General features: G+C 46.4%; 1 protein-coding gene across 42 annotated transcripts; it reads left to right on the forward strand.

The window, feature by feature from the left end:
- The first annotated feature begins 6 nt into the window (after positions 1-6).
- On the forward strand, positions 7-23596 carry LOC102990380 (MAP kinase-activating death domain protein). 42 transcript variants are annotated; one of them, XM_055083358.1, is made up of 28 exons: positions 7-530; positions 947-1250; positions 1772-1903; positions 2326-2439; positions 3131-3211; positions 5039-5217; positions 5570-5805; positions 6005-6161; positions 6440-6543; positions 7119-7309; positions 7693-7946; positions 8198-8337; positions 9169-9270; positions 10917-10976; positions 11335-11437; positions 11798-11984; positions 12082-12232; positions 12548-12754; positions 14506-14559; positions 15537-15637; positions 16219-16329; positions 16638-16796; positions 19276-19384; positions 19641-19703; positions 19940-20060; positions 20164-20269; positions 21598-21708; positions 23370-23596. In XM_055083358.1, the coding sequence occupies exons 1-28, from the start codon at positions 76-78 to the stop codon at positions 23496-23498; spliced, it is 4221 nt and encodes a 1406-aa protein (XP_054939333.1). In that variant the 5' UTR covers positions 7-75; the 3' UTR covers positions 23499-23596. The 42 variants fall into 42 exon arrangements, with proteins under 42 accessions (XP_054939333.1, XP_054939334.1, XP_028342263.2 ...); XM_055083359.1 differs by having other exon boundaries at positions 16219-16299; XM_028486462.2 differs by having other exon boundaries at positions 16219-16302; positions 23370-23595.
- Positions 23597-25000: the final 1404 nt, after the last annotated feature.

The following is a 25000-nucleotide window of genomic DNA, read 5'->3' on the forward strand; positions in this document are numbered from 1 at the left end:
GCCGAGTTTCCCCTGCCCCCGGATGTCGTGTTCTTCTGCCAGCCAGAGGGCTGCCTGAGTGTGCGACAACGGCGCATGAGCCTGCGTGAGGACACCTCTTTTGTCTTCACTCTCACCGACAAGGACACCGGAGTCACGCGTTATGGCATCTGTGTTAACTTCTACCGCTCCTTCCAAAAGCGCGTGCCTAAGGAAAAGGGGGAGGCCGGGGCAGGGTCCCGTGGGAAGGAAGGACCCCATGCCACCTGCATCTCAGAAGAGGTTGGCCCCGAGAGCTCGGAGAGCGGCCCGTCCCTGCATCCTCCCAGTGCTGACTCTACCCCAGAAGTGAACCAGTCTCCTCGGGGCAAACGCCGGGCCAAGGTGGAGAGCCGTTCCCGCAACAGCACTCTGACGTCCCTGTGTGTGCTCAGCCATTACCCCTTCTTCTCCACCTTCCGAGAGTGTCTGTACACCCTCAAACGTCTGGTGGACTGCTGTAGTGAGCGACTGCTGGGCAAGAAGCTGGGCATCCCTCGAGGCATACAAAGGTACGGTTCGCTGTTGATGCTTGGAAGGGAGGGCAGGCATCTAGAGTTGAGGTGTGATTGGCTTGTGAGGGGCGTGGGAATTTTCCTCTAAAGCCTGAGGTCCTTCAGGCCTCCTTAAGCACTTTGTGTTAGTCCGTGCTAAGCAAAAGACTACTGCAGAGTTAGACTTCCTTCCATAATCGTGTTTGGAGTGATGCTGAGGAATTTGGTGTGTCACGATGGGCAGGACAATAAGTCTTGCTATGTATACGTTTTTGCACTTGTCATTATTCTTATGTATACCCTGTGATCCTAGCTGAGACCAAAGGGTGGGCTTCTCCAGTTTCTGTCATTAGACCCTCTATGGTTACGTTGGGCTGCAGTGGGGTGTCAGCTCCTAGTGCTTATGTGTGTGTTTCCTGCTGTCTGCCGCTCAGGGACACCATGTGGCGCATCTTTACTGGATCGCTGTTAGTGGAGGAGAAGTCCAGTGCCCTTCTGCACGACCTTCGAGAGATTGAGGCCTGGATCTATCGATTGCTGCGCTCCCCAGTACCTGTCTCAGGGCAGAAGCGAGTGGACATTGAGGTCCTGCCCCAGGAGCTCCAGCAAGCTCTGACTTTTGCTCTTCCAGACCCCTCTCGATTCACCCTAGTGGATTTCCCACTGCACCTTCCCTTGGAACTTCTGGGTGTGGATGCCTGTCTTCAGGTGCTAGCCTGCATCCTGTTAGAGCACAAGGTGAGAGGGCCAGCTTTCTAGACTGTTCTAGGGAAAGGGCTTTGAAATGTGGCAGAGGCTAGACCATGAGTTCTCCAAGGATAGGGACTACATCTTTTTCATCATTTTGTCTCCAGGAGATAACACGATACCAGGTATACAACAAGTCCTCAGTTGGTGTGGGTTGAATTAAGGTACTCGTATCGTGTGGGAAATATTCAGAGGGCTTGACACTCATTTGAATTCTCCTTAACTATACCAGCCTAATTCTCTGAAACTTTCAGTCGTTCTGTTCCAATGCGTGACCCTGGGATTTGGGGGTACAAGAACTAGGATGACAAAGGAGTGATTCAAGGGAGAATTACTGCAGTGCTTGCACCGGGAGGCGGCAGGCGGGGTGGGGCGTGAGGCAGTGATAAGTGTGGAAACTAAGCTCCCAGAGCCGTAGGCTTGGTAAAACAGAAACTAAATTGTAGCGTGGGAAGCTGTTTTCTCACAAACCTTCTCCTGTCGGGTAACGCTTGTGGTGGGGCTCGTTGCAGGTGGTGCTGCAGTCCCGAGACTACAACGCGCTCTCCATGTCTGTGATGGCATTTGTGGCAATGATTTATCCCTTGGAGTATATGTTTCCTGTTATCCCACTGCTGCCCACCTGCATGGCGTCTGCAGAACAGGTGAGTCTCAAGGTGTCTTCTGGCTTTGTCACCTCTGTTCCAACTCTGTCCAGCTCTGAGGGCGAAGGCTCAATGCCCAGAGAAATTGTAAATCAGTACTGGTCCTGAATTCCTTGTTACAACTTATTTGTCTACAAAATCTGAACTGATCTGGTGGCAAAACCTATGCTATTTATGTTTTTTATTTATCACAGCTAACATAATGATTATAGGCTGCTGGCTACACCACTGCAGGTGCTACATAATATGTAGCATATGCACTGTTACTTTTCTAAAATCTGAAAAATTCTGAACTTTGAAACACATCTACCTTTAAGGATTTGGAAGAGGGATCGTGGACCTGCGTTTTCCTAATCTAGAAAAATCGTGACTCAATATGTGATCACAGTAGATTTTGGTTTTGTTTCTTGTCTTTTCCACAGCTGCTGTTGGCTCCGACACCGTACATCATCGGGGTCCCTGCCAGCTTCTTCCTCTACAAACTGGACTTCAAAATGCCTGATGATGTATGGCTAGTGGATCTGGACAGCAGTAGGGTGAGGCTCTTGGCTGAGGCATTCTAGGGTCTAGAACAGGATTGTGTTCTGTTTTTCTAGATTACTCCCAGGAAGTTCCTAAGTTTGTGGGTGATTGCTGTTATGGACACATTGAAACAACTTTTTAAAAAATACTGCTTTTACTTTATTGGCTTAGTAAGCCCTTGGTTAGGACTCAAAGAATTATAAGATTTACTTTTGCTGGAGTGAAATGCTTCCCCACATCTTCCAAGAGCAGTAGGGCAGCTGTGGTTGCAGGATTATTACATATGGTGTAGGTCATCTAATGGCTTTCTGGGAGTGTAGTTTCTAGTAAGAAACTGCAGACTTTAAAAAAGTATATTAACATTCTGCAGTGTGAGTACATTCAAACTTTGGTAGGTAGCCCTTATATGTGTTCATTGTAAAACTTTAGAAAATGCAAATAAGTATAAAGAAGTCAATAAAAACTATGATCCTATTATCTAGACATAGTCACCAATAACATTTAGGTATAATATTTCCTTTCAGGTGGGTATATGTGTCATATACACGCGTGTGTGTATTTTATGTGTGTGTATGTAACATGTGTTTGCATATATATAATAATACCGTGTATATAACCTCCTATTCTTGTTACTTATCTCTATGTAAGAGAAACTTTGGAGCAACTAATTCTAAGGTCATGCCTTTTATCTTTCTTCTGGTGCAGGTGATTGCCCCCACCAATGCAGAAGTGCTACCTATCCTTCCAGAACCAGAATCATTAGAGTTGAAAAAACATTTAAAACAGGTAGGTGAAGAATGAGGAAAAGGAAGGGGAGCAGCAGACAGCTATTACTGTAAGAGCCAGTTTCCTTTCAGACTTCCAGTGGAGTAGACTTTCTTAGCCTTGGGTGGGCTTAAAAAGAGATGTGTCCCATTTCTGGGTTGCAGGGTGAATCTCATAAAGCGCTTTTTAGATTCCTTTTAATTCATTGTATGCCCCCTCCCACCCTCTAATCCTTGTAATGCTGTATAAAACAACCCTTCACTTTCTGCTTCTTGTCCCATCTGCCATTCTTAATGGCCTTGGAGCATTCTTTCAGTGTTACAGGAGGGAGTTAGTAGTTTGGATAATCTGGCTCCTTTTATGTTTTCCTCTTGAATTGATCTCTGGTCCCTATAGAATCATTTCTTCAAAAATTCCTTTCTTTGAGTAAACCCTTAAATACATTTTTCATTGATTGATTTTCTTCTTCCTCTGCATGCTGAACACCGTACCTGAAGGTAAAGTGTGATGAGGCCCTGGTCCTCTGCGCTGCTGTATGTGTTATGTAGGACCACCAGTAGATAGCTCTGTATTTCTTTTTAGGAATCTGTCATTTGAAGGGTCTTCAGGAATCTCTCTCTGTGTTGTCTCAGTTCTTAGAAATACCTCTAGGTGGGGATTTCCCTGGTGGTGCAGCGGTTAAGAATCCACCTGCCTATGCAGGGGATGCGGGTTCGAGCCCTGGTCCGGGAAGATCCCACATGCCACGGAGCAACTAAGCCCGTGTGCCACAACCACTGAGCCTGAGCTCTAGAGCCCGCGAGCCACGACTGCGGAGCCCGCATGCCACAGCTACTGAAGGCTGTGCTCAGCAACAAGAGAAGCCACCGAGATGAGAAGCCCGCGCACCGCAACAAAGAGTAGCCCCCGCTCACCACAACTAGAGAAAGCCCGCACACAGCAATGAAGACCCTACGCAGCCATAAATAAATAAATAAATAAATAAATTTTTTTTAAAAAGAAGAAAGAAATACCTCTAGGTGAAATCTGTTTGGATATAAATGGGTGATGTTGTATTATCCCTCTCTTTTTCACTTGCTTCATCATTACTGATGTAATATGATATCTTGTTACTGCAGAGTCTGGTGAGGATTGCAAGTTCAGAAAGTTCTCTAGCTGTCTTCCTTTGCTGTGTTTTTCATTCTTGATGATTGCTTTAGTATGACTAATGAGATGGAGAGGTTGATATATGATACTGGACTTCAAATGTTTGTAGGAGCTAAGATTTTTGGGCTCACAGATCCTGTATTCTGACCCCTGTTACTCAAAGTGTGGTCCGTGAACCAACAGCATTAGCATCACCTGGGCTTGTTAAAAAGGGCAGAGTCACCTCAGGTATATTGAATCAGAATCTGCATTGTAACAACATCCCCACGTGATTCCTATGCTCATTAACATTTAAGAAACACTGCTGAGCTAGACCAGTGTTTTTCAGACTGCCCCATGGAGCCTCTGAGGGTTGATTTAGGTTGGGACCCCCGAGCATATGAGGCTCTGGGTTCCTTATGTCCTTCAGAGAAGCTTTACTTTTACATGTTTTGATTGTTTATATTTCTACATAGATTTCGATTGAAAAACAAGATTTTGTAGCTAAAACAAATTTGAAAACTATTGCCTCGGACTTCAGGTTTGATCAAGTTGCCTTGAGTCAGATTGGCTTAAGCCGAAGATTTCATAATTCAGATTGTTTTCTAAAGGTTAAAATATTTGGATTCTTGTTTCAAAGATGAAGGTTCTTTTCTAGGAATTGAGATTGGCTGGCTGCCCCAGAAATCTACCTTCTCTGAGGGACTTCTTATTGTTCCGCAGGCCCTCGCCAGCATGAGTCTCAACACCCAGCCCATCCTCAACCTGGAGAAATTCCACGAAGGCCAGGAGATCCCCCTTCTCTTGGGAAGGCCTTCTAATGACCTGCAGTCTACACCTTCCACTGAATTCAACCCACTCATCTATGGCAACGATGTGGATTCTGTGGATGTCGCAACCAGGTACAGCCAAGCCATCCCCACAGTCACAAGCTCTTAAATTGGTCTCTGCTCACTCAGCGACCTTGGGGCAGATTACTTCCCTGAGCCAGAGGTTTTTTATATATACCATGTATATAATATTTGGTTACATTTGCCACCTTAGTAAAAGCAAACAGAAGAAATAATCCTACTCTCAGGCCTCTTAGACCTTGTGTGAAGAAGGGGATTGATGATTCTTTAAGATACCTCTCCCTTTGCTCTTGGAAGCCCGTTAATGATGACCGTGGGAGGTGGTCTGAGGCCTCGGGTCGTAGGGATCCTTGCTCTGCAGGGCGAGGGACTTGGGTCATCTCACCATCCCCTTCTTCCCCAGAGTGGCCATGGTCCGTTTCTTCAACTCCCCCAACGTGCTGCAGGGCTTTCAGATGCACACACGTACCCTGCGTCTCTTCCCCCGGCCCGTGGTAGCTTTCCAAGCTGGCTCCTTTCTAGCCTCACGTCCCCGGCAGACTCCTTTTGCTGAGAAACTGGCCAGGACTCAGGCTGTGGAGTACTTTGGAGAATGGATCCTCAACCCCACCAACTATGCCTTTCAGCGGATTCACAACAGTGAGTCCACCTACCTCTGCTTTGCCCCACCTTCTGCGTTTGTCCTCCTGATGGCTTTTCCCTTTGCTTTTTCCCTTTCTAATCTTCCACCTGCCCCTGCCATTCTGATTTTGCTTTAGACTTTTTCCCACCTTTCTTTTAGGTTTTGCTTGCTTTTTTCCCTTATTGCTGACTCTCTCCTTTTTTCCTCCGTGGGTAGACACGTTTGATCCAGCCCTGATAGGCGACAAGCCGAAGTGGTACACCCACCAGCTGCAGCCCGTCCACTATCGAGTGTATGACAGCAGTTCCCATCTGGCCGAGGCGCTGAGCGTGCCGCCAGAGCACGACTCTGACTCTGACCCTACTGATGACAGGTGAGCAGCCCCTTATGGCAGCAAGACGGTTCTTGAAGTCTGAGAGGCTCTTGCTAGCCGTTATTTAGCGCAATTGCAGAATTTCATAGGATTTAGACATCAGTCCTTGAAACCTTGGGTTATATTTTGGCTGATTGTTTTGTGTTAGTTTCCTTATTTTATCTTGCTCCCTGGCCTTGAGTTAAGAGTGCTCCTCTGTTTATTTTTCCTAATGCTGATTGCTGATTCTTCTCCCTGCCCCTTTTTTCTGTTTTATTTTTTTGCTCTTCACTCTGCAGCGGCAGTGATAGTATGGATTATGATGACTCAAGCTCTTCTTACTCTTCCCTTGGTGACTTTGTCAGTGAGATGATGAAATGTGACATCAATGGTGATACTCCTAGTAAGTGTACTTGGAGAAATTGGCCAGCTTGGGACAGGGTTTGGGGTTCTGTGATGGTATGGTCTGTACCTGCCATCCTTGTTGTTTTCTTTTTTAATTAAAAAAATTTTTTTAATTAATTTTTAATTGGAGTATAGTTTTTTTATTTTTTATTTTATTTTATCTTTTTGGCTGCGTTGGGTCTTTGTTGCTGCACGCGGGCTTTCTCTAGTTACGGCGAGCGGGGGCTACTCTTCGTTGTGGTGCGCAGGCGTCTCATTGCGGTGGCTTGTCGCGGAGCACGGGCTCTAGGCGCACAGGCTTCAGTAGTTGCAGCACGCGAGCTCAGTAGTTGTGGCTCGTGGGCTCTAGAGCTCAGGCTCAGTAGTTGTGGGCGCACGGGCTTAGTTGCTCCGTGGCATGTGGGATCTTCCCGGACCAGGGATCGAACCCATGTCCCCTGCACTGGCAGGCAGATTCGTAACGACTGCGCCACCAGGGAAGTCCTTGGAGTATAGTTGATTTATTGTGTTGTATTAGTTTCTACCGTGCAGCAAAGTGAATCAGCCATACATATAATCCTTGGGTTTTGGCAGACATGGATCCTCTGACACACGCGGCACTGGGGGATGCCAGTGAGGTAGCTATTGATGAGCTGCAGAGCCAGAAGGAAGCAGAGGAACCTGGCCCAGACAGCGAGAACTCTCAGGAAAACGCCCCTCTGCGTTCCAGCTCCAGCACCACCGCCAGCAGTAGCCCCAGCACCGTTATCCATGGAGCCAGTTCTGTACGTGAGGACTTGGAGGAGTGGATAAGTGAGGACTGTTACTTGGGACGTGGGCCTCAGCTGTTAGGAAAGCTAGGATGAAGCTGTTCACTTAATTTGATACTTTCTCCACATTTCCCCCTTTTTCTTCTCCGTAGATCCTATAATTTAGAGCCTGTGAGGTACAGTGATACAGTTTGACCCCAGAAGGACATCTAGTTTTGTTCAGGGGTTAGCCGAGATCCCCTTTGCATAATTTGTGGAGATAGAGAACAGGGGTATAACAAAGATCTTTTCTCACATACCCCTTCGGCTAGGAACCTGACAGGCCTGGCTTGAACTGAGAACATAGGAAGGCATCACAGGGTACCAGGTGACTCCTTTTGATTTAATATGTCCCCTAGGAACCTGCCGACTCAACGGAGATGGATGATAAGGCAGCAGTAGGCGTCTCCAAGTCCCTACCCAGCGTGCCTCCCAGCATTGGCAAAGCGAACGTGGACAGGCGTCAGACAGAAATTGGAGAGGGGTCAGTGTGCCGGCGAACCTATGACAATCCATACTTCGAGCCCCAGTATGGCTTTCCCCCTGAGGAGGAGGATGATGAGCAGGGGGAAGGTTACACTCCCCGATTGAGCCAACATGTCAGTGGCAATCGGTGAGAGCCTGGGGTTGCCTTCTAGATGGGTGACTGAAGGACCTCACTACAGTGGACCCTGGGCGAGGGTTAACCAGAAAGTCTGAGCAGTCTGAAGGCTCTCATGGTCCTGCGTCCTCAGAGGGTCATGCTTTGATCTAGGCATTTAGAAATTGTGGGGAGGGAGAGGTGACCGCAGTGTAGCATCAGGCCCACACGCCCAAGATTAGGTACCCCTGCCTGGGGCTTATAGGTGCCACTGTGCATTCAAGGGCTCAAAAGCTGCTGCGGCCCAACAGCTTGAAACTGGCAAGTGACTCAGATGCAGAGTCAGACTCTCGAGCGAGCTCGCCCACCTCCACCGTCTCCAACAACAGCACTGAGGGCTTCGGGGGCATCATGTCTTTTGCCAGTAAGTGCCTTCAGCTCTCTCACGCTTCTGTCCCATCTTCGCTCCAGCAGGGCCTGACCATGGCAGATATGGCTTAGAGCTTCAGATATAGGGCTGGGTTGGCATTATCAAGCTCCAGATCAGGTCGTTTGGGTCATACTGAATAAGGTATTTTCACGGGAGGTCAACGAAGAACAGGGACAGATTAGTTGTTATCTTTATATCTGGAGGTTTTAGTCCGTTTCAGGTAAGACAGCTAGCTGTTCAACTGAAAAATAATCATTATATTAAAAATCATACACTTGTACATATATTTTGTGGAAATATTCTGGTCAAATTTGATTTGGGTATATATCTAATATCTTCTTTGCCTGGGAAAGGACTTTTTCGTGAACATGCCTTGAAATCTATGTGACATTGACTTGTGCATAGAGAATATTACCAGAAATGAGGGGTGGTGTCAGTTAAAGACTAAAGACAGACTAGGGACCGGAGAAAGCCAACATGGGGGATAATTGTGATGGTGAGTTTTTTAGAAGCCCGGGAGGGACAGCACCAACATCAGACCGGAAGCGCGTTAACTGCCGGCGTTCATGCTGGGTCAGCAGTAGAGGAGAGACTTGGATGTTGTCGTGGGAAGCCGTCAGAGAAAGTTGTTACTGGGTTATGAGCAGTCCTGGCAGTGGCCCCTTTGTTTGCCCCAGTTAGGCGTGATCCTTTCTAAGCGAGGTCAGAGGTTCTGGGATTGCATTTGAAAAGGAGGAGGGTGAAGATGATGATACGGTCTTTGGAGCATAATGCTCTGATTCCTTATCCCTGTGACTCACTGCTCTCACTCGCTCCCCTTGACAGGCAGCCTGTATCGGAACCACAGTACGAGCTTCAGTCTTTCAAATCTCACACTGCCTACCAAAGGAGCGCGAGAGAAAACCACGCCCTTCCCCAGTCTGAAAGGTAACTCCAGGCCTCCTTTTGCCAAGCCAAGGTTCTCTGGGAAATATTTCAGGCCTGTGGGTGCTTGTCAGGAGCCCCATGTATGGAGAATCCTTTGATCCGGCTATTGCCTCTCATATCGCTTCCCATGGCTTTCACTGCACATCATGAGTTCTTGCTGGTTTTTAGATGGAAACAGTCTTTTGTAGCTAAAGAGACGGCCCTGTTATATCATATAGGATCATGGCAACTGGGGGATTACTGCTGCTTCTAGGGGGAACCTTTGTCAGAGGCACGTAGTTAACGTAGGGCTCATCAGCTGCCAGGTTCCTACCGCATGAACTTAGGACAGACTCCGTCCTAAAGAGCTGGCCCCCCAGGGGATGGTTGTGAAGAGCCTGGCAGTGTTCATAGAGTCAAGAAGCCTCTTACTTTGGCTTCATGTCAACTTAGGCCCTATGAGTGGGCCTGGTAGCATTGGTTGGCTTCTAGGGGCAGTTAAGACCTATTTGATTTTCATTTGTGATCTCTGACAGTTTGAAGGGTTCTTCCTTTTTATAAATTTATTTATTTCAGTTATTTATTTTTGGCTGCTTTGGGTCTTCGTTGCTGTGCGCGGCTTTTGCTAGTCGTGGAGAGTGGGGGTTACTCTTTGTTGCTGTGGGTGGGCTTCTCACTGCGGTGGCTTCTCTTGTTGCGGAGCACGGACTCTAGGCACGCGGGCTTCAGTAGTTGTGGCTCACGGGCTCTAGAGCGCAGGCTCAGTAGTTGTGGCACATGGGCTTAGTTGCTCCGCGGCATGTGGGATCTTCCCGGACCAGGGCTCGAACCCGTGTCCCCTGCATTGGCGGGCAGATTCTTAACCACTGCGCCACCAGGGAAGCCCTGAAGGGTTCTTCTGAATTTACTCTGACTTCTGTTTACTCTGGATTTTGTGCTGAAATATTTAATCACAGAAGGAAGCACAATGAGAAGCAGCTTCATGTATTTTTTAATTGACCTCTCTTCCCAATGTTAAAAATGTCAGGAATCTAAGTAATGTTCTTTAGTGGGGATGGGAACATAGGATAGATGGGCAAAAGGACATCATAGCTAGTGGTGTAGGGAGCTAACCAGCCCTGTAGAGTGAGTCTTCACAGGCTCAGGAGGTGAGGGATGGAAAGGTGTTAGCGTCACTGGCTTTCATTTGATATAGTTGAAGGGGAGAGCAATTGAAATGCTTCCATTGCATGCTGATGCTTCACTTCATTTGCTGCACTCATCACTCCCACCCACCTCCCATCCTCACCCCACCCCCCTTCCCATGACAGCATCTACAAGTTGGGTCTCTTCCCTCTGCATACCTGCAGCCCCTCTGGACCTCTGTGCTAGATGTTTCATGAAAACCAATGGTCCCCTTTCATGCATGTGCCTGTTTAGTACCTAAAGGCTCCTTGTGTTATTACCCTGCCTCTGGCTTTGAGAGGCCATAGTCTTAAGGATGGTCTTTCCTCAAGCCTCAGTTGTCTCCTGGCCACTTGGCTTCCAGCTCTGAGGTGCCTAAGAACTAAGGTTATGTGCACTAAGCTTTGGGAGAACGCTCAGATTATCTGACTAACAGCTCCATTGAGGGGTACAGGGGTTGTGGTATCATGGTGCACCTACTAATTGTGTATTTTGTGTCCCAGTATTTGGGCTAAATACTCTAATGGAGATTGTTACTGAAGCCGGCCCCGGGAGTGGTGAAGGTGGGTCTTGCCCGTGAGCTATGCATGATCTTTTTTCCTAGCATCTCCTGTACCTGCCTGAGGGCCATCCTCCTCATGGAGCAAGCGGCATCACTCGAGTGACCTGCCTTGCCCCGTCCCCCGGGATGCCCATGCTTGCCCATGGGGCGCGCTGCTGGTGCATGTGGAGTGGCCTAAGTCTCCATCCCCACTTCCTCCACATTGCCATGGCTGGTTTCTACCTACGTGTGATGCCCCAGTGCTGCCCTCGCCCAGCCCTTCCAGGGAATGGGTGTGGAACACGGCTACCCAGGGCTGTGCTGACACCAGCTACTGGACTACAGTAGTGATGTCTCTCATTCTCCCTTCCTGGCTGTAGGAAACAGGAGGGCCTTAGTGGACCAGAAGTCATCGGTCATTAAACACAGCCCAACAGTGAAAAGAGAGCCTCCGTCACCTCAGGGTCGATCCAGCAATTCTAGGTAATAAATGGCAGAGCTGTTTTAAAAGTTCCCAGATAGAGGTAGTGATCCTTGTACCAAACACTAGGGATGCTCGAAAGTGGGAGGGAAGCTCTCAGTGGGTAAATGAAATAATCCCTCCCCCTTCTGACTCAGTCCCCATGCGGCAGTAATAGCTCACGGTGTTGAGCAGAGCGTACCAGCAGTGGTGGGTACTCGGGAAAACCAGGCCGTCTGGAGAGGCAGGGTTCGCAGTGGGCTTGGATGTTTGGAGACGTGGCTTTGTGTTTTGCCCCTGGAGGCGAACATCTAGTCTGGTGAAAGGGGGAGATGCTCTGCAAAGGAGCCAATGACCACAGAAGTGGTATATGGACCCTCCAGTGAGAACCAGCAGTTCCTGAAGGAGGTGGTGCACAGCGTGCTGGACGGCCAGGGAGTTGGCTGGCTCAACATGAAGAAGGTGCGACGGCTGCTGGAGAGCGAGCAGCTGAGAGTCTTTGTCCTGAGCAAGCTGAACCGCACGGTGCAGTCAGAGGACGAGGCCCGGCAGGACATCATCCCAGATGTGGTCAGTGCCGGGCGTTGGGAGTTGGAATCAACTGGGAAGAGGGACGTGGGCGCCAGAGGCAGTTGTCCCAACTCTCGCCCCTGGGTTCTTGTTGCAGGAGATCAGTCGGAAGGTGTACAAGGGCATGTTAGACCTGCTCAAGTGCACGGTCCTCAGTCTGGAGCAGTCCTACGCCCACGCAGGTCTGGGTGGCATGGCCAGCATCTTTGCGCTTCTGGAGATCGCCCAGACCCACTACTATAGTAAAGGTAGGGATCGGACCAGCAGGGCAGCGTGCTGTCCACAGCTCTCCCACTCTTCTCTGAAAGAATGAACTTGGCCCCTTGACGAGGTTCCCAGTGTCAAGCTGCTTCCTGTTAGGCTTTGGGATTTTATTTTCTAGCGCGTGTATGTATGTAGTGGGTGTTTTTCTGTCATGGAAAAGAACGATGTCAGCTTTTCTTTCCTTGCACTTCTTCCCTTCCACATCCTCCTCTATCCTTGCTTCTCCCACCTCATTCCCACACCTTGACTCTCACTCACTGTCTCTTTTGACCTCTTCCTATATTTGATCTTTTCCTCAGAACCAGACAAGCGGAAGAGAAGTCCAACAGAGACTGTAAATACACCAATTGGCAAGGATCCTGCCCTGGCTGGGCGGGGGGACCCAAAGGCCATGGCACAGCTGAGAGTCCCCCAGCTGGGACCTCGGGCACCAAGTGCCTCAGGAAAGAGTCCCAAGGAACTGGACACCAGAAGTCTAAAGGAGGAGAACTTTGTAGCATCTATCGGTGTGTATCATGTTGGGTGTGATAGAGGAGCTCTGGCTTCTTAATGTCCCTCCCTCCTTTCAGTTCATCCAGAATCCTGCCTTTCTCTTCCCCACGCTTTGCTCTGTAGACAGGAAGATAGATTTGTGTCCTTTTCTAATGGCATTTCTTCATACTTCTCTATCCCTTATGCTTCATTTACAGCCACCCTCACCTACAGCTTAGAGGAAGAATGGAAGTTTTGCTTAGAGGGCCCAGCGAGGCTTAGTGCAGGAGTCTGAGCTGTACTCCCCGTCCCTCTCTTTTATTTACATCTGGATTTCTTCACATAATGGAGAGGCCACATGAGCTCCTGGAAGCTATAAGGAAGTTTATAGATGCATCTTTGGGCTATAAAATTGTGACTGTCTGGGTCTCTAAAGCCAGTTTTCCCCCATCCAACCATTATGCTGCCCTCGAATTTGCTCCTTTGGGGCATGTCCGGCAACCCCATTTCCCTGGGTTCTGGACTTCGAGGTACAGAGTTCTGAGTCAGCTTTTCTTTAAACATGTCCTTACTGGACTTGATTAGACCTTGCTTACATTTGGTGTTTCTCCATTCCCACTAAGGCAGAGCCTTGGTGAGCTCTCTGGGTGTCACCTGTGTTTGACTCACTCCCTGCCTGACCTTGAGTCATCTAGATTGTGTCTTTCTTTTTCGGGTTCTGGGTCCCTGGGCAATGTGCTTCTAGCCAGTGCCTCTTTGCCGCATGCATTAGCAGTTGCCTTTTGCTCCCATAAATGGTAATGAGGAACCAGTTTCCTTCTTAGGAGAACTGTGCTTCTCTAACCAGCAAAATATTGTCCTAGAGGCAGTCAACCATGCTTTTCTCCTACCTGTTGCGATGTTCTAGAAGATGTACTGACCCGCCAGTGTGGAGGTCTGGAATTTTAGTCCTGTATCTGCCCCCAACTAGGAAAGTGACTTTGGGCAAATCATTTCCCCTTTCAGGGTCTCTATCTCCTCGTCTGGAAAACAAGGAGATTGCACTAAGTAGGCTCTAAAGTTCTTCCAGGAAGAGAATTGCTATGATCGGTACTCTCTCTCCTTAACCCCTACTAAGATGCTCTTCTTGACCATTTAGTGTTCTCTGTCACCTCTACCGGAAGCATTTTTCCAGATGACTGGCTAAGATGGGTCTCTTGGTAGGGCAGGCACTGATGCTGAGGGTAAGTTGGGGTTTTTTGGTAGCAAGAAGAAGGGACGCTAACTGCCTACCTGGAGTGGCCTCTCTCCAATCCAGTGAATCAAACAGACTTGTGCTCATGCCTCTGAAACCCTTTGGCTGCTTGAGGTGATCATCTGTCTTATCCGGAATCTTTAAACTTTGCTGTTGCCTAGCTCATTTGGCAGAGAGCATGGTGTGGTGGAAGTTTAAACTGGTCCTGAGTTACCTGATCTTGAGCAAGTGCTCCAGCCTCTTTGGGATCAGTTTCCTCATGCCAGAATGAAGGAGCTGGATTAAAGGCTCTGCCAGCTCTAACATTCTGGGGGATTTTTACTGCCACATTGAGGTTAGGATAGGACTTTAGTTCTTGACCTGGGGGGAAGGCGTTAGATCTCTTGATTTTTTAACCCCCCTCCCCGCAGTGAAGATCTCTTTTTATCTCTTGATTTGTAATCCTGTGCCTGAGACTGAATCAGCTTGGGTGGGTGGGTTTCCATTTCGTCTGTCTGACCAGCCTCTGACTCTCTCTGTCTTTCTCTCCTGCTCACATTGCATCTTGGGTAGAATTGTGGAACAAGCACCAGGAAGTGAAAAAGCAAAAAGCTTTGGAAAAACAGAGTAAGGAACAAATGCCCCTTCCTGTTCCCAAGTCTCCCATACCTGCCAACTCCCCAGGCCCAGTTGGGGCAGGCTCCCTTTGTCAGCCCCACCCCAAATTTGCTCTTGGGGGTGGTATTTGGAATGAAAGCAGGTAGGTGGTATGTGACTCATAGGTATATGCTTGTAGGCTGCTTCTTTCCCCCTCCCCTTGTAGTAATCAGGCAGTAATCAGGGCATCTACTGTGTAAAATCCCTCAGAGCTTGGTTCTCTATTGCTTCCGAGTTGGTGGGGAGAATGTTTGCCTATTTCAGTGCCCCTCATTGGCTGATATCTCCCTCACCCATTAGAAGGCCTGTGGGCACAGTTGGCAGAGATGGTTGCTGTCCCTCCGTGTTGAGTCTGTAGCTTCCCAACTCTCTCTGGTGGCTTGCCTAGGCACGCTTTCTTGCTTTCTGTCATTCTGTCCTTCTGCCATATCATTGTGGGCGGGCGGGAAATATGGGGGTGGTTTTTAATGTCAAACACAGAAGCTGCAGGGTGGGGGTAGGCAGCGTCCGCTGAAACAGCTGGTGTTTTTTAATCTCATTGGGCTCTTCCTTTTCTAGCCCCTTCAGACATACTTGCTTGGGAAGCAGAGTGACCTGGGGACCCTTAAAGGGTCTTAGGCACAAGTGAAGCTCTGATTCTGACTACAGTGGAATGTGGTTCAGATGTTTGTTTGTGGAGCTTTTCTGCTTTAGGATGATTTGGTCAGAATTTTCTCAGGTTGAGAAGATGGCTGCAGAACCCCTTGAGACCAGGTTTAATTTTTCCTGCTTGGTCCTTAAGGCATCTGGGGACTTCTTCCAGTGCGGCCTGAGTGGGTGGCAGTCCCTGGAAAGGTGACTGGGACATGCTGAACTGGTCTGGGACCAGGCTGTGCTGCTGTCCCACTCCCTTCGCCAGCCTGCCCCTAGCCTCTTGTACTGAGTAACACAAGTCTTCCCCTACTCAGGGCCGGAAGTAATCAAACCCACCTTTGACCTTGGTGAGACAGAGGAGAAGACGCCCCAAGTCAGCGCAGACAGTGGTGTGAGCCTGACATCTGGTCCCCAGGTTTGTGGCAGCCTTGCTGAGGATCGCGAGCGTTAAAAAGTTCCTCTCTCAGAATACGTCTTTAAGATCGAAACTGAACAAGATGACAGCACTGAGACAACGTGAATATCCAGTCGTAGGGGAATGATGAAATAAGTGTGATATATCCATGTAATACAATATGAGTATCCGTTAATGACTGTGTTTTCAAAAGTTTGGTGACATGGGAAAGTGTTTACAAAGCTATATACAATATGATTCAAATTTTATTTTTAAAACATACATAGAAAAGACTGAAAGGAAATATGCTAAAGACTTAACAGAGATTAACGTAGGTGGTAAGTTTATGGCTTATTTTTCCTTATTCTTTCGTGTATTTTCTGTAGTGAGCATGTACTTCTTTAACACTCATTATTTTTCTCACGCTGTAAGTCATATATATTTTTATATTCAGGAAAAATGTTCATTTTTCATGACCTATCTAGGGATGACAATAGAAGGGGGGGGATGGAGAGATGGAAGAAGATACAGTATTTCTTAGGGAAACTGAGACTAGATTGGACACCTCCCTAACGTGTCTGAGTCCGTGTGTCTTGTTTCAGAGGACTGCTCCAGATTCTGTCATTGGTGTGAGTCCAGCCGTTATGATCCGAAGCTCAAGTCAGGACTCTGAAGTTAGCACCGTGGTAGGGGAACACCACGCTGGCATCTTGGTGGGTGGGGTGTGGGTCCCCCTTTGGACAAGGGGGCTGCTCTCTCCTTTGGGGGCTGTTCTTAGTCTCAGGTCAGGTTGGTTCTCTTGGTGGAGATGTCTACCTGTCATAGGTCTTTGTTTGTGGGATCAGACCCCGAGATTTCACCCAGGGCTCCTCCTCATCTTGTAAAGAAGGTACTTCCAGAGGCTGTCTGACACACCTTTGAAGTTGGATACTTTTTTTATGGTAGCAGAGAGCTCTAGCAGCTTGGCATTTCTGGGACACATTCTGGGGAATACCCCTTACCACCTTTTTTTCCTTTCCAGGTGAGTAATAGCTCTGGAGAGACCCTTGGAGCGGACAGTGACCTGAGCAGCAATGCAGGTGATGGACCAGGCGGTGAGGGCAGCACCCACTTGGCAGGCTCTAGAGGCACTTTGTCTGATAGTGAAATTGAAACCAACTCTGCCACCAGTGCCATCTTTGTAAGTTTGTTTACTAACAAAAGAAGACCATTTTTTCAGAGGGATGGGGATGGGTTAGAACGGGATGAAAAGTTAGGAGGCAATTAGAAGGAAAAGAGGAAGGAAGGAATGGATAACCTTCATATATTTGACTTGAAAGAAAATGTTTCTTTAATTAGCTCTTTTCAGAGTCATTTGACTCCGCGATCTGGGGCTTTTAGAACCTTCTCCTGAATCATTGATGAGTTAGGCTTCCTGCCCAGTCAGATAAGGGCTTCGACTCCTGTGTGGCAGTAACCCCCGTGTTTAAAATAAGCAAAGTGATGCCTTTATAGCAATGTCAGGGCAGTTGCAGCTCTCATTTTGTACCAGTCTACCTATTTTTATGGACTAGTCTAGTTTTATTCTGGTCACTGCTTTATTTATACAGCACCTTAAAATAGCATCTCATTTTAGTATATTCCTAATAGTTCTTGGAAGCTTTCCTTCATTAATAAACATCTATTAAGTGATTTACTAAATGCCAGATTCTGTACTAAAGAAACAGGGATGATAAGGCATGATTCCCATATTCAAGAGGTTTGCAATTTAGTATATTGCTACAACTAATGTCTTCTGCCAGGTGAGGGAAACAAAGCCTTAGGAAAAAAAGATCTTGCCCTAGGTTATACAATAAGCCAGTGATCAGTTGGAATTAAATGAATTCTTTTTAGTCCTTGCCTTTAGACCCACTGCCCTTCAGTGTATACAGGCCTCTTTAGGCAGCTTTAAGGGTTCTCATACACTCACCACTTGGTTAGGCAGAGTTGAGAATGGATCTTCTCTACAAGAGCTCATAGGTTCTTCTCTTTGGTCTGTGGGGAGAATGGAAGATGAAATTTAAATGAAATAAATTATTTAACACTGGTGATCATTCCCACCCCCAGGGCCTTCTGTATACATGTTTCTAACAGAGCAGGTGACATCCCAAGGTGGAGGTAGGGGATAGGATTGAGAGTCAGCAGAGCCATTCAAGCTAATGGACCTTAACTCTCCCTGAGTCTAAACAGACCCTTTTAATTAAGAGTATTTTATTATTATTATTTTTTTCAATACATTTATTGATTTTATTTATTTATTTTTGGCTGAGTTGGGTCTTCGTTGCTGCGCGCGGGCTTTCTCTAGTTGCGGCGAGCGGGAGCTACTCTTCATTGCGGTGCGCAGGCTTCTCATTGCGGGGGCTTCTCTTGTTGGAGAGCACGGGCTCTAGGCACGTGGGCTTCAGTAGTTGTGGCTCGCAGGCTCAGTAGTTGTGGCTCATGGGCTCTAGAGCGCAGGCTCCATAGTTGTGACGCGTGGGTTTAGTTGCTCCACGGCATGTGGGATCTTCCCGGACCAAGGATTGAACCTGTGTCCCCTGCACTGGCAGGCGGATTCTCAACCACTGCGCCATCAGGGAAGCCCCAAGAGTATTTTAAATCCTTCTAGTGTGCTTCCATTTTGGAGGTTTAGATAGATGTTATGGAGTAGCAGTCTTGCAAGAAGCCATTCAGCTGTGTGCTACCTTTCCTGGCACCTTCCTGGGGCAAATTCTTACTTTTCCTGTACTTCTGGGCAAGGGCTCTTTGTGCAGTTGAGTTGCTGAGATCAATTACCTAAATTTCTTGGCTCAAAAAGGGCTATTTTAGTAAGAAATCAATTATCTTAGGTTAATATGGTTCATTGAACAAAGTCTTGCGCTGTGAAACAGGAAGCTGGCATTTGGACACACTAATTAGGTATTGCCTAATAATAACCTTTGTTCAGTGGCTTCTGTGCTTATGCTGTTGCATGTGTTGTGAAGCAGGCATGAAAACTACCTCTTACTCAGCCAAAGATCTTTTTTGAATGAATAGAAAGTTTAATATTGCAGAAGTGGTAGATGAAGTTAGTGGTATTTCTATGTGGGAAGATATTTCTAAGAGATTGTAGAAGAGAAGACTTAACATTTATCAAATACCAACCATGTGCCAGGCACTATTAAGTGATTTATATGTGTTTTCTCATATTAAATGAGAATAGTCCTATCGGGTAGGTATTATAACCTTCCTTTTACAGGTGAGGAAAATGACTCTCAGAGAAGCTAAGCTTTGTACCTAAGATCACACAGCTAGTAAGAGGCAGGGATCTGAACGTTGGTCAGTCTAGACTTCAAACCCAGTGTTCTCTTCACTGCATCATGCTGCTACAGAGAATTTGCCTAATTTTTTTTTTTTTTAAGAGGAAAGAGTCTTACAGAGACTAAAGGGTAAAGGTAAGTAAAAATGAAAACTTGATTGCATGTTTTGGGAGGCAGTAACAGAAAGCAGGATTATCAGATTGACTTCTGATTGAGGCAAGCAGAGTAGCAAAGGCAGGGCTACTGGAATATATGTGACTAATGATGATGCCTAGTGTGTGAGCCTCTTAATGAGCTGCTTGGTTTACTTTGCCCCTATTCATTGTTACCTCTGGCAGCTGACCTACTGCCTCTTCTCTCTAGGGTAAAGCCCACAGCTTGAAGCCAAGTGTAAAGGAGAAGCTGGTGGGCAGCCCAGTTCGCTTTTCTGAAGATGTAAGCCAGCGAGTCTATCTCTACGAGGGACTCCTAGGTGAGAAATAGACTGCGAAGGCCACTTGAAGGAAGCTGGACTCAGCCCGGGAAGAGGGTGGCACTGAACAAGTAGCTGCTTGGCTTTTTGCTGATGTTAGAGGACATTTTTATATCTGAAGCAAGCGACTTACTGGGGAAAAAACAGTGGGTGAAAACTAGAAGAGACTGAAGTTTGGTATTAACCAACAGCTTCTGTCTTTCTGTCTTCTTTTACTTTCTTGCTACCATGGTCCTTCCTGCTCACAAATCGGCAGGAAGGGACAAAGGATCGATGTGGGACCAGTTAGAGGATGCTGCTATGGAGACCTTTTCTATAAGTAACCACCTTTCTTTGTGTGCTGTTCATCCCTCCTCCTCGGGAGGGATTGGGCCTCACTTGGAGGCAGCTGGGGCTGGTGGCAGGAATGTTAGATCTGGGGTGAAGAGTCTAGTGTTTCCTTTGCCTTGGAATTTGTAATGACTTTCTTTTTTCTGGAATTTACTCTGTTTTAGTTTGGCAGCCGTATTCTTTATATGTTATATAAGCCCCTAAAAAAAACTCTGTTCCACACAGGCAAAGAGCGTTCTACTTTATGGGACCAAATGCAGTTCTGGGAAGATGCGTTCTTAGATGCTGTGATGTTGGAGAGAGAAGGGATGGGTATGGACCAGGGTCCCCAGGAAATGATAGACAGGTATGAGGCTTAGAAACCCTTGGGAAAATGCAAATTCAGCGTCTTCCCAGTTAATTCTGTGTTCTCCCACCTGGGGGCTGACTTGTCCTGGTCTCCTGCTCAGGTACCTGTCCCTAGGAGAACATGACCGGAAGCGCCTAGAGGATGATGAAGATCGTTTGCTGGCCACGCTCTTGCACAACCTCATCTCCTACATGCTGCTGATGAAGGTAATGTCTGTTTTGCTTATGCCCAGCTGCTCCTGATACTGGAGGGCAAGGCTTGTTCCTGTTGCCTAAATCTTGGGGCAGTTGGGAAGCAGTCAGAGCGTCCTGCTGGGGCTCTCTTCTTCCTTGAAAGGCTGAGGCCTCTCTGCAGCTCACACACGATCCATTTATCTGAAGCTGCCAGGCTGTTGTGCTAAGGAATGTTGTAAAGGTGATTGATGATTGCATGCCACTTGTCTATTCTGAATTTTAAATGGGCTTCCTTTGCTGAATAGTTTTAGGACGCCTGTAGAACTCCCCACAGAATACAGTGGAAAAAAAATTTTTTTTTAAGTAGTAGGCTCTGAAACCTTAGAATGAGTGCTCAGAATTTACTTTTCAGCATTAGTCCTTTATCATATAGACTTTGCCGTAGATGTAAAAAGAGCTACTCATTGAAATAGTGATGGTAGGTTCTAGTTTGACTTGGTTATACTTGGTTTTTATTTTATTTTTTTTATTTTTATTTTTTTTGTGGTATGCGGGCCTCCCTCCGTTGCGGCCTCTCCCGTTGCGGAGCACAGGCTCCGGACGCGCAGGCTCAGCGGCCATGGCTCACGGGCCCAGCCGCTCCGCGGCATGTGGGATCCTCCCGGACCGGGGCGCGAACCCGGTTCCCCTGCATCGGCAGGCGGACGCGCAAACACTGCGCCACCAGGGAAGCCCCTATACTTGGTTTTTATAGCTGTGGGAGAACTGTGTTACCAAATAGAAGAGTCCTGTTCTGAAAGGGACTTGGTGGGTAGAAGAGAGTTGTTTTGAGAATGAGCTCCTGGGTTTCTCCTCCTCCTGTTCTCCCAGCCTCTCTAAATGTGAAGAGATTAGTTGATCAAATGCAGAGAATACCCTGCCGGCACTCTTGGTTTGTTTCCTTTTCTGTTTAAGGGTCTCTTGAACTCCAGGGGTACCAGTTAACTCTGGTTGGGAAAGGGTGGTGATCTTTAACCCTGAGATGGTGTCTTGGTGACAACTGAGTGTAGAACATTGCTACTCCTAAGTCTTACTATCTAAGAATCACACTCTGAGGGGCCCCAGGGGTTTTTAGAGGTGAATGTTATGGTATTGGTTGGGGGGTTAGGGAGGATGTGTCCCCGTGAGTCCCCGTCCACTTAAACCAGAACTTCTCTAAGAGCCACTTTTCTGCAGAAGCCACCTGGGGACAGAACCAGGGTTTTTCTTCTCAGGCTGTTGGCAGAACACACAGTTGAATGTTTTATCCTCAGTGATGTGGTCTTTTAGAATTCTACTTTTCTCAGGAGGAAAGTTATTAAGATCCTGTTTTGGCTTTTCAGGTAAATAAGAATGATATCCGGAAGAAGGTGAGGCGCCTGATGGGAAAGTCGCATATTGGGCTTGTGTACAGCCAGCAAATCAACGAAGTGCTTGACCAGCTGGCAAACCTGGTGAGCACACCTGGGCCATCCTTTAGGCTCCCTTCCATTGCGCTAGTCAGCCTCCCAGGCGTGGGCCTCATGGCCTAACGCAGAGGCTTCCGCATAGGTCATTTCTTGGCTCGTATATTTTCAAAATCCCTAGTTCTGAAAATAGGGCTTTGACTCTAGATGAGGCTTTTGCCCTTCCCTTCCGTGATAGGATTCTCTGCACTAAAAGCATCCCAGTGCAGCCATTTCAGCGTTCTCGTGTGGTCTGTGGACCCCTGTGGATCCACAAGGTGAATACTGTTTTCATGATAATACTAAAATGTTATTTGCCTTTTTTACTGGGTTGACATTTGCACTAAGGGTGCAAATGCAAAGGTGGGTAAAACCACTGGTGCCTTAACACGGTGAAGATGGTGGCACCAAACTGTGCTAGTGTCCCCACCTCTACACACTCTCAGTTAAAAATAAAACAAAACAAAAAGCCAGTTTCACCTGTGAATGTCCTTGATGAAGCAGTTAAAATCATCAGTTTTCTTAAATCTGATCAGTGATTATACATCTTCTTAGTATTCTATGTGACAAAATGAGAAATACACATAAAGCATATCGCTGCAAGTGAAAATATGATTGTTTTGAGGAAAGGGAATTTGTGACTATTTGAGTTCCAAGGTGAACTGACAGCTTTGCAGCCAGTCATGGGACATCATTTTTTTCTTGAAAGAATGACTAACAAATTATTGTTATTTGGAGTTGGGTATTTGGCAGACTTTTTGTGCATGAAGCCTCCCAGTATTTAAAGACTTTTCCAGTGAGATTGGTGATGAATGTGATTTTTTGATATTGTGTAATGAAATGCGTCAGCATTTGAAAGAGCTGCATAACTGGGTGAACCAGTATTTTCCAGATGACTGATGTGTGATGTTACAAATTCAACTGTGGGTAAAAGACCCACTCCAAGTGTAAAGCAGACAAATGGATTTTAATGTAACAAAGTACAAAGTGTTCATTGACGTGTTTTCAGATTACACACTGCAACTAACTTTAAGAAACTTCTTGAGGTTCTGGTATAGCATCAAAGAAGAATATGCATATTTATCTGGAAAGCCTAGTAAAATACTCCTCCCTTTTCCAGATATGTATCTGTGAGGTCAGGTTTTCTTTAATATACCTCAACCAAAGCAACATGTCACAACAGATTGAATGTAGAAGCAGATATGAGAATACAGCTATTTTTCATTAAGCCAAACGTTAAAGAGATTCGCAGAAAATGTAAAATAGTGCCACTCATCACATTTTTTTTGTTGTTCTGGAAGATATGGTTATTTTTAAAGTATATGCTATTTATATTATCATGTAATGGATTTATTACTAATGAAGTATTAATTCCTTTTAAATGAATTAATAAACATTAAAATTTTTTCCGTTTTAATTTCTAGTGTGGTAAATACCTATAAATAAAACTCACAAAGACATAAGTTCTTGCGGGTCGTCAATAAAGTTAAAATGAATAGGAGTCCTGAGACCAGGAAGTTTGAGAACACATCCATGGCGGCCAGTGGCCAGCAGATGGCGCTGCTGTAAGGAAGCGGATAAGAATTGAATTGCTGAATGAGGGATTCTTGGCCCAGAGGGCTGTGTGAGAGGGACGTTTGGTTGTCCCTAAAGGATCTCTCTTTCCTCAGAACGGACGAGATCTCTCTATCCGGTCCAGTGGCAGCCGGCACATGAAGAAGCAGACATTTGTGGTACATGCGGGGACAGACACAAATGGAGATATCTTTTTCATGGAGGTAGGTGCTGGTTCATGCTAGGGGCCCAAAGCAATATTTGAGAGTCACAAGGAACTCCTTGAACTGATGCCAGAATATTTTTCCCCACTTATCTCATTCATCTTCATGATCCATTTATCATTAAATTGTCAGGCTCTTATGCAAATAAATTAATGTAATAGATGATTCCCTATCATTTCTTTTATTTTTTAATTTTTTTAAAAATTTTAATTTATTTTTGGCCACATTGGGTCTTCGTTGCTGCGCGTGGGCTTTCTCTAGTTGCGGCGAGTGGGGGCTGTTCTTTGTTGCCGTGCGCAGGCTTCTCTTTGCGGTGGCTTCTCTTGTTGCGGAGCACGGGCTCTAGAGCGCAGGCTCAGTAGTTATGGCGCACGGGCTTAGTTGCTCCGCGGCATGTGGGATCTTCCCAGACCAGGGCTCAAACCCGTGTCCCCTGCATTGGCAGGCGGATTCTTAACCACTGTGCCACCAGGGAAGTCCATCCCTATCATTTCTTTTATATATAGATGGCATAGATGATATAGTCACATTGTCCATAAGTCAGAACAACATAGAATGGTATACACTGGCAAGTCTTGCTCTCATTCTTATCCCCTTCCACTCGGTTTCCCATCCACCTCACCCCTTCCTCTCGGAGGTAACCACTTTTATTTATAACCACTTTGTATCTTCCAGTGGTTTTCTATGCAAACACAATAAAATATGAACATAAGTTCTTATTTTTCTACTCTTTTACCTAAAGGTAACACATCATATCTACTGATCTGTACTTTTTTTTTTTTTTCATTAAACTTATCCTGGAGATCTTCTGTATCAGTACAAAAAGAGCTTTCTCATTCTTTTTACAGCTGTATAGTGTTCCACTGTGTGACTGTACCATAGTTTATATAACCAGTCAGTATTTATGTACCCTTGATTTTCTTCCAAATTTTTGCTGTTGCCAGTAGCACGACTCTGGATGATGCTGTGCTTCATTTCCTACATGTGCAGGTTTATCTAAGAATTTCCAGAAGTGGAATTGTTGGGTCAAAGGGAAAACGCATTTGTAATTATGGTTGATGTGACTCTAAAGTAACTCTTAACATATAATAGTTTCTCTCCCACGTTGCCATTTATTTTGTTGAAGAAATGTGCCCTATAGAGCATCTTACATTTTAGATTTTTTGCTGACTGCATCTCCTTAGTGTTGTTTAACATGTTTCTCTATCACTTGTATTTGTACAAGCTAGTAATTCAATCTCGAGATTTGGTCAGTTTCAGATTCAATATTTTGGCAAGAAGAGGTGGTGCTATATATTTCCTTTTGCTTCATATGGTTGGCTCTGTCCTAGTGATCAATGGGTTCACATGTGGGCAACCTGACCTATCCACTGCGAAGTTCCTCATTAGTTTTCTGATTTAGCTTATGGTAATTTTTAAGAAATATTTATTTATTTATTTATTTATTTGGCTGTTCCCAGTCTTCGTTGAGGCATGCGGGATCTTAGTTGCAACATGTGGGATCTAGTTTCCTGATCAGGGAT

The sequence above is a fragment of the Physeter macrocephalus genome, unplaced genomic scaffold, assembly GCF_002837175.3.
Source record: "Physeter macrocephalus isolate SW-GA unplaced genomic scaffold, ASM283717v5 random_1652, whole genome shotgun sequence".
NCBI classification, from domain to species: domain Eukaryota; kingdom Metazoa; phylum Chordata; class Mammalia; order Artiodactyla; family Physeteridae; genus Physeter; species Physeter macrocephalus.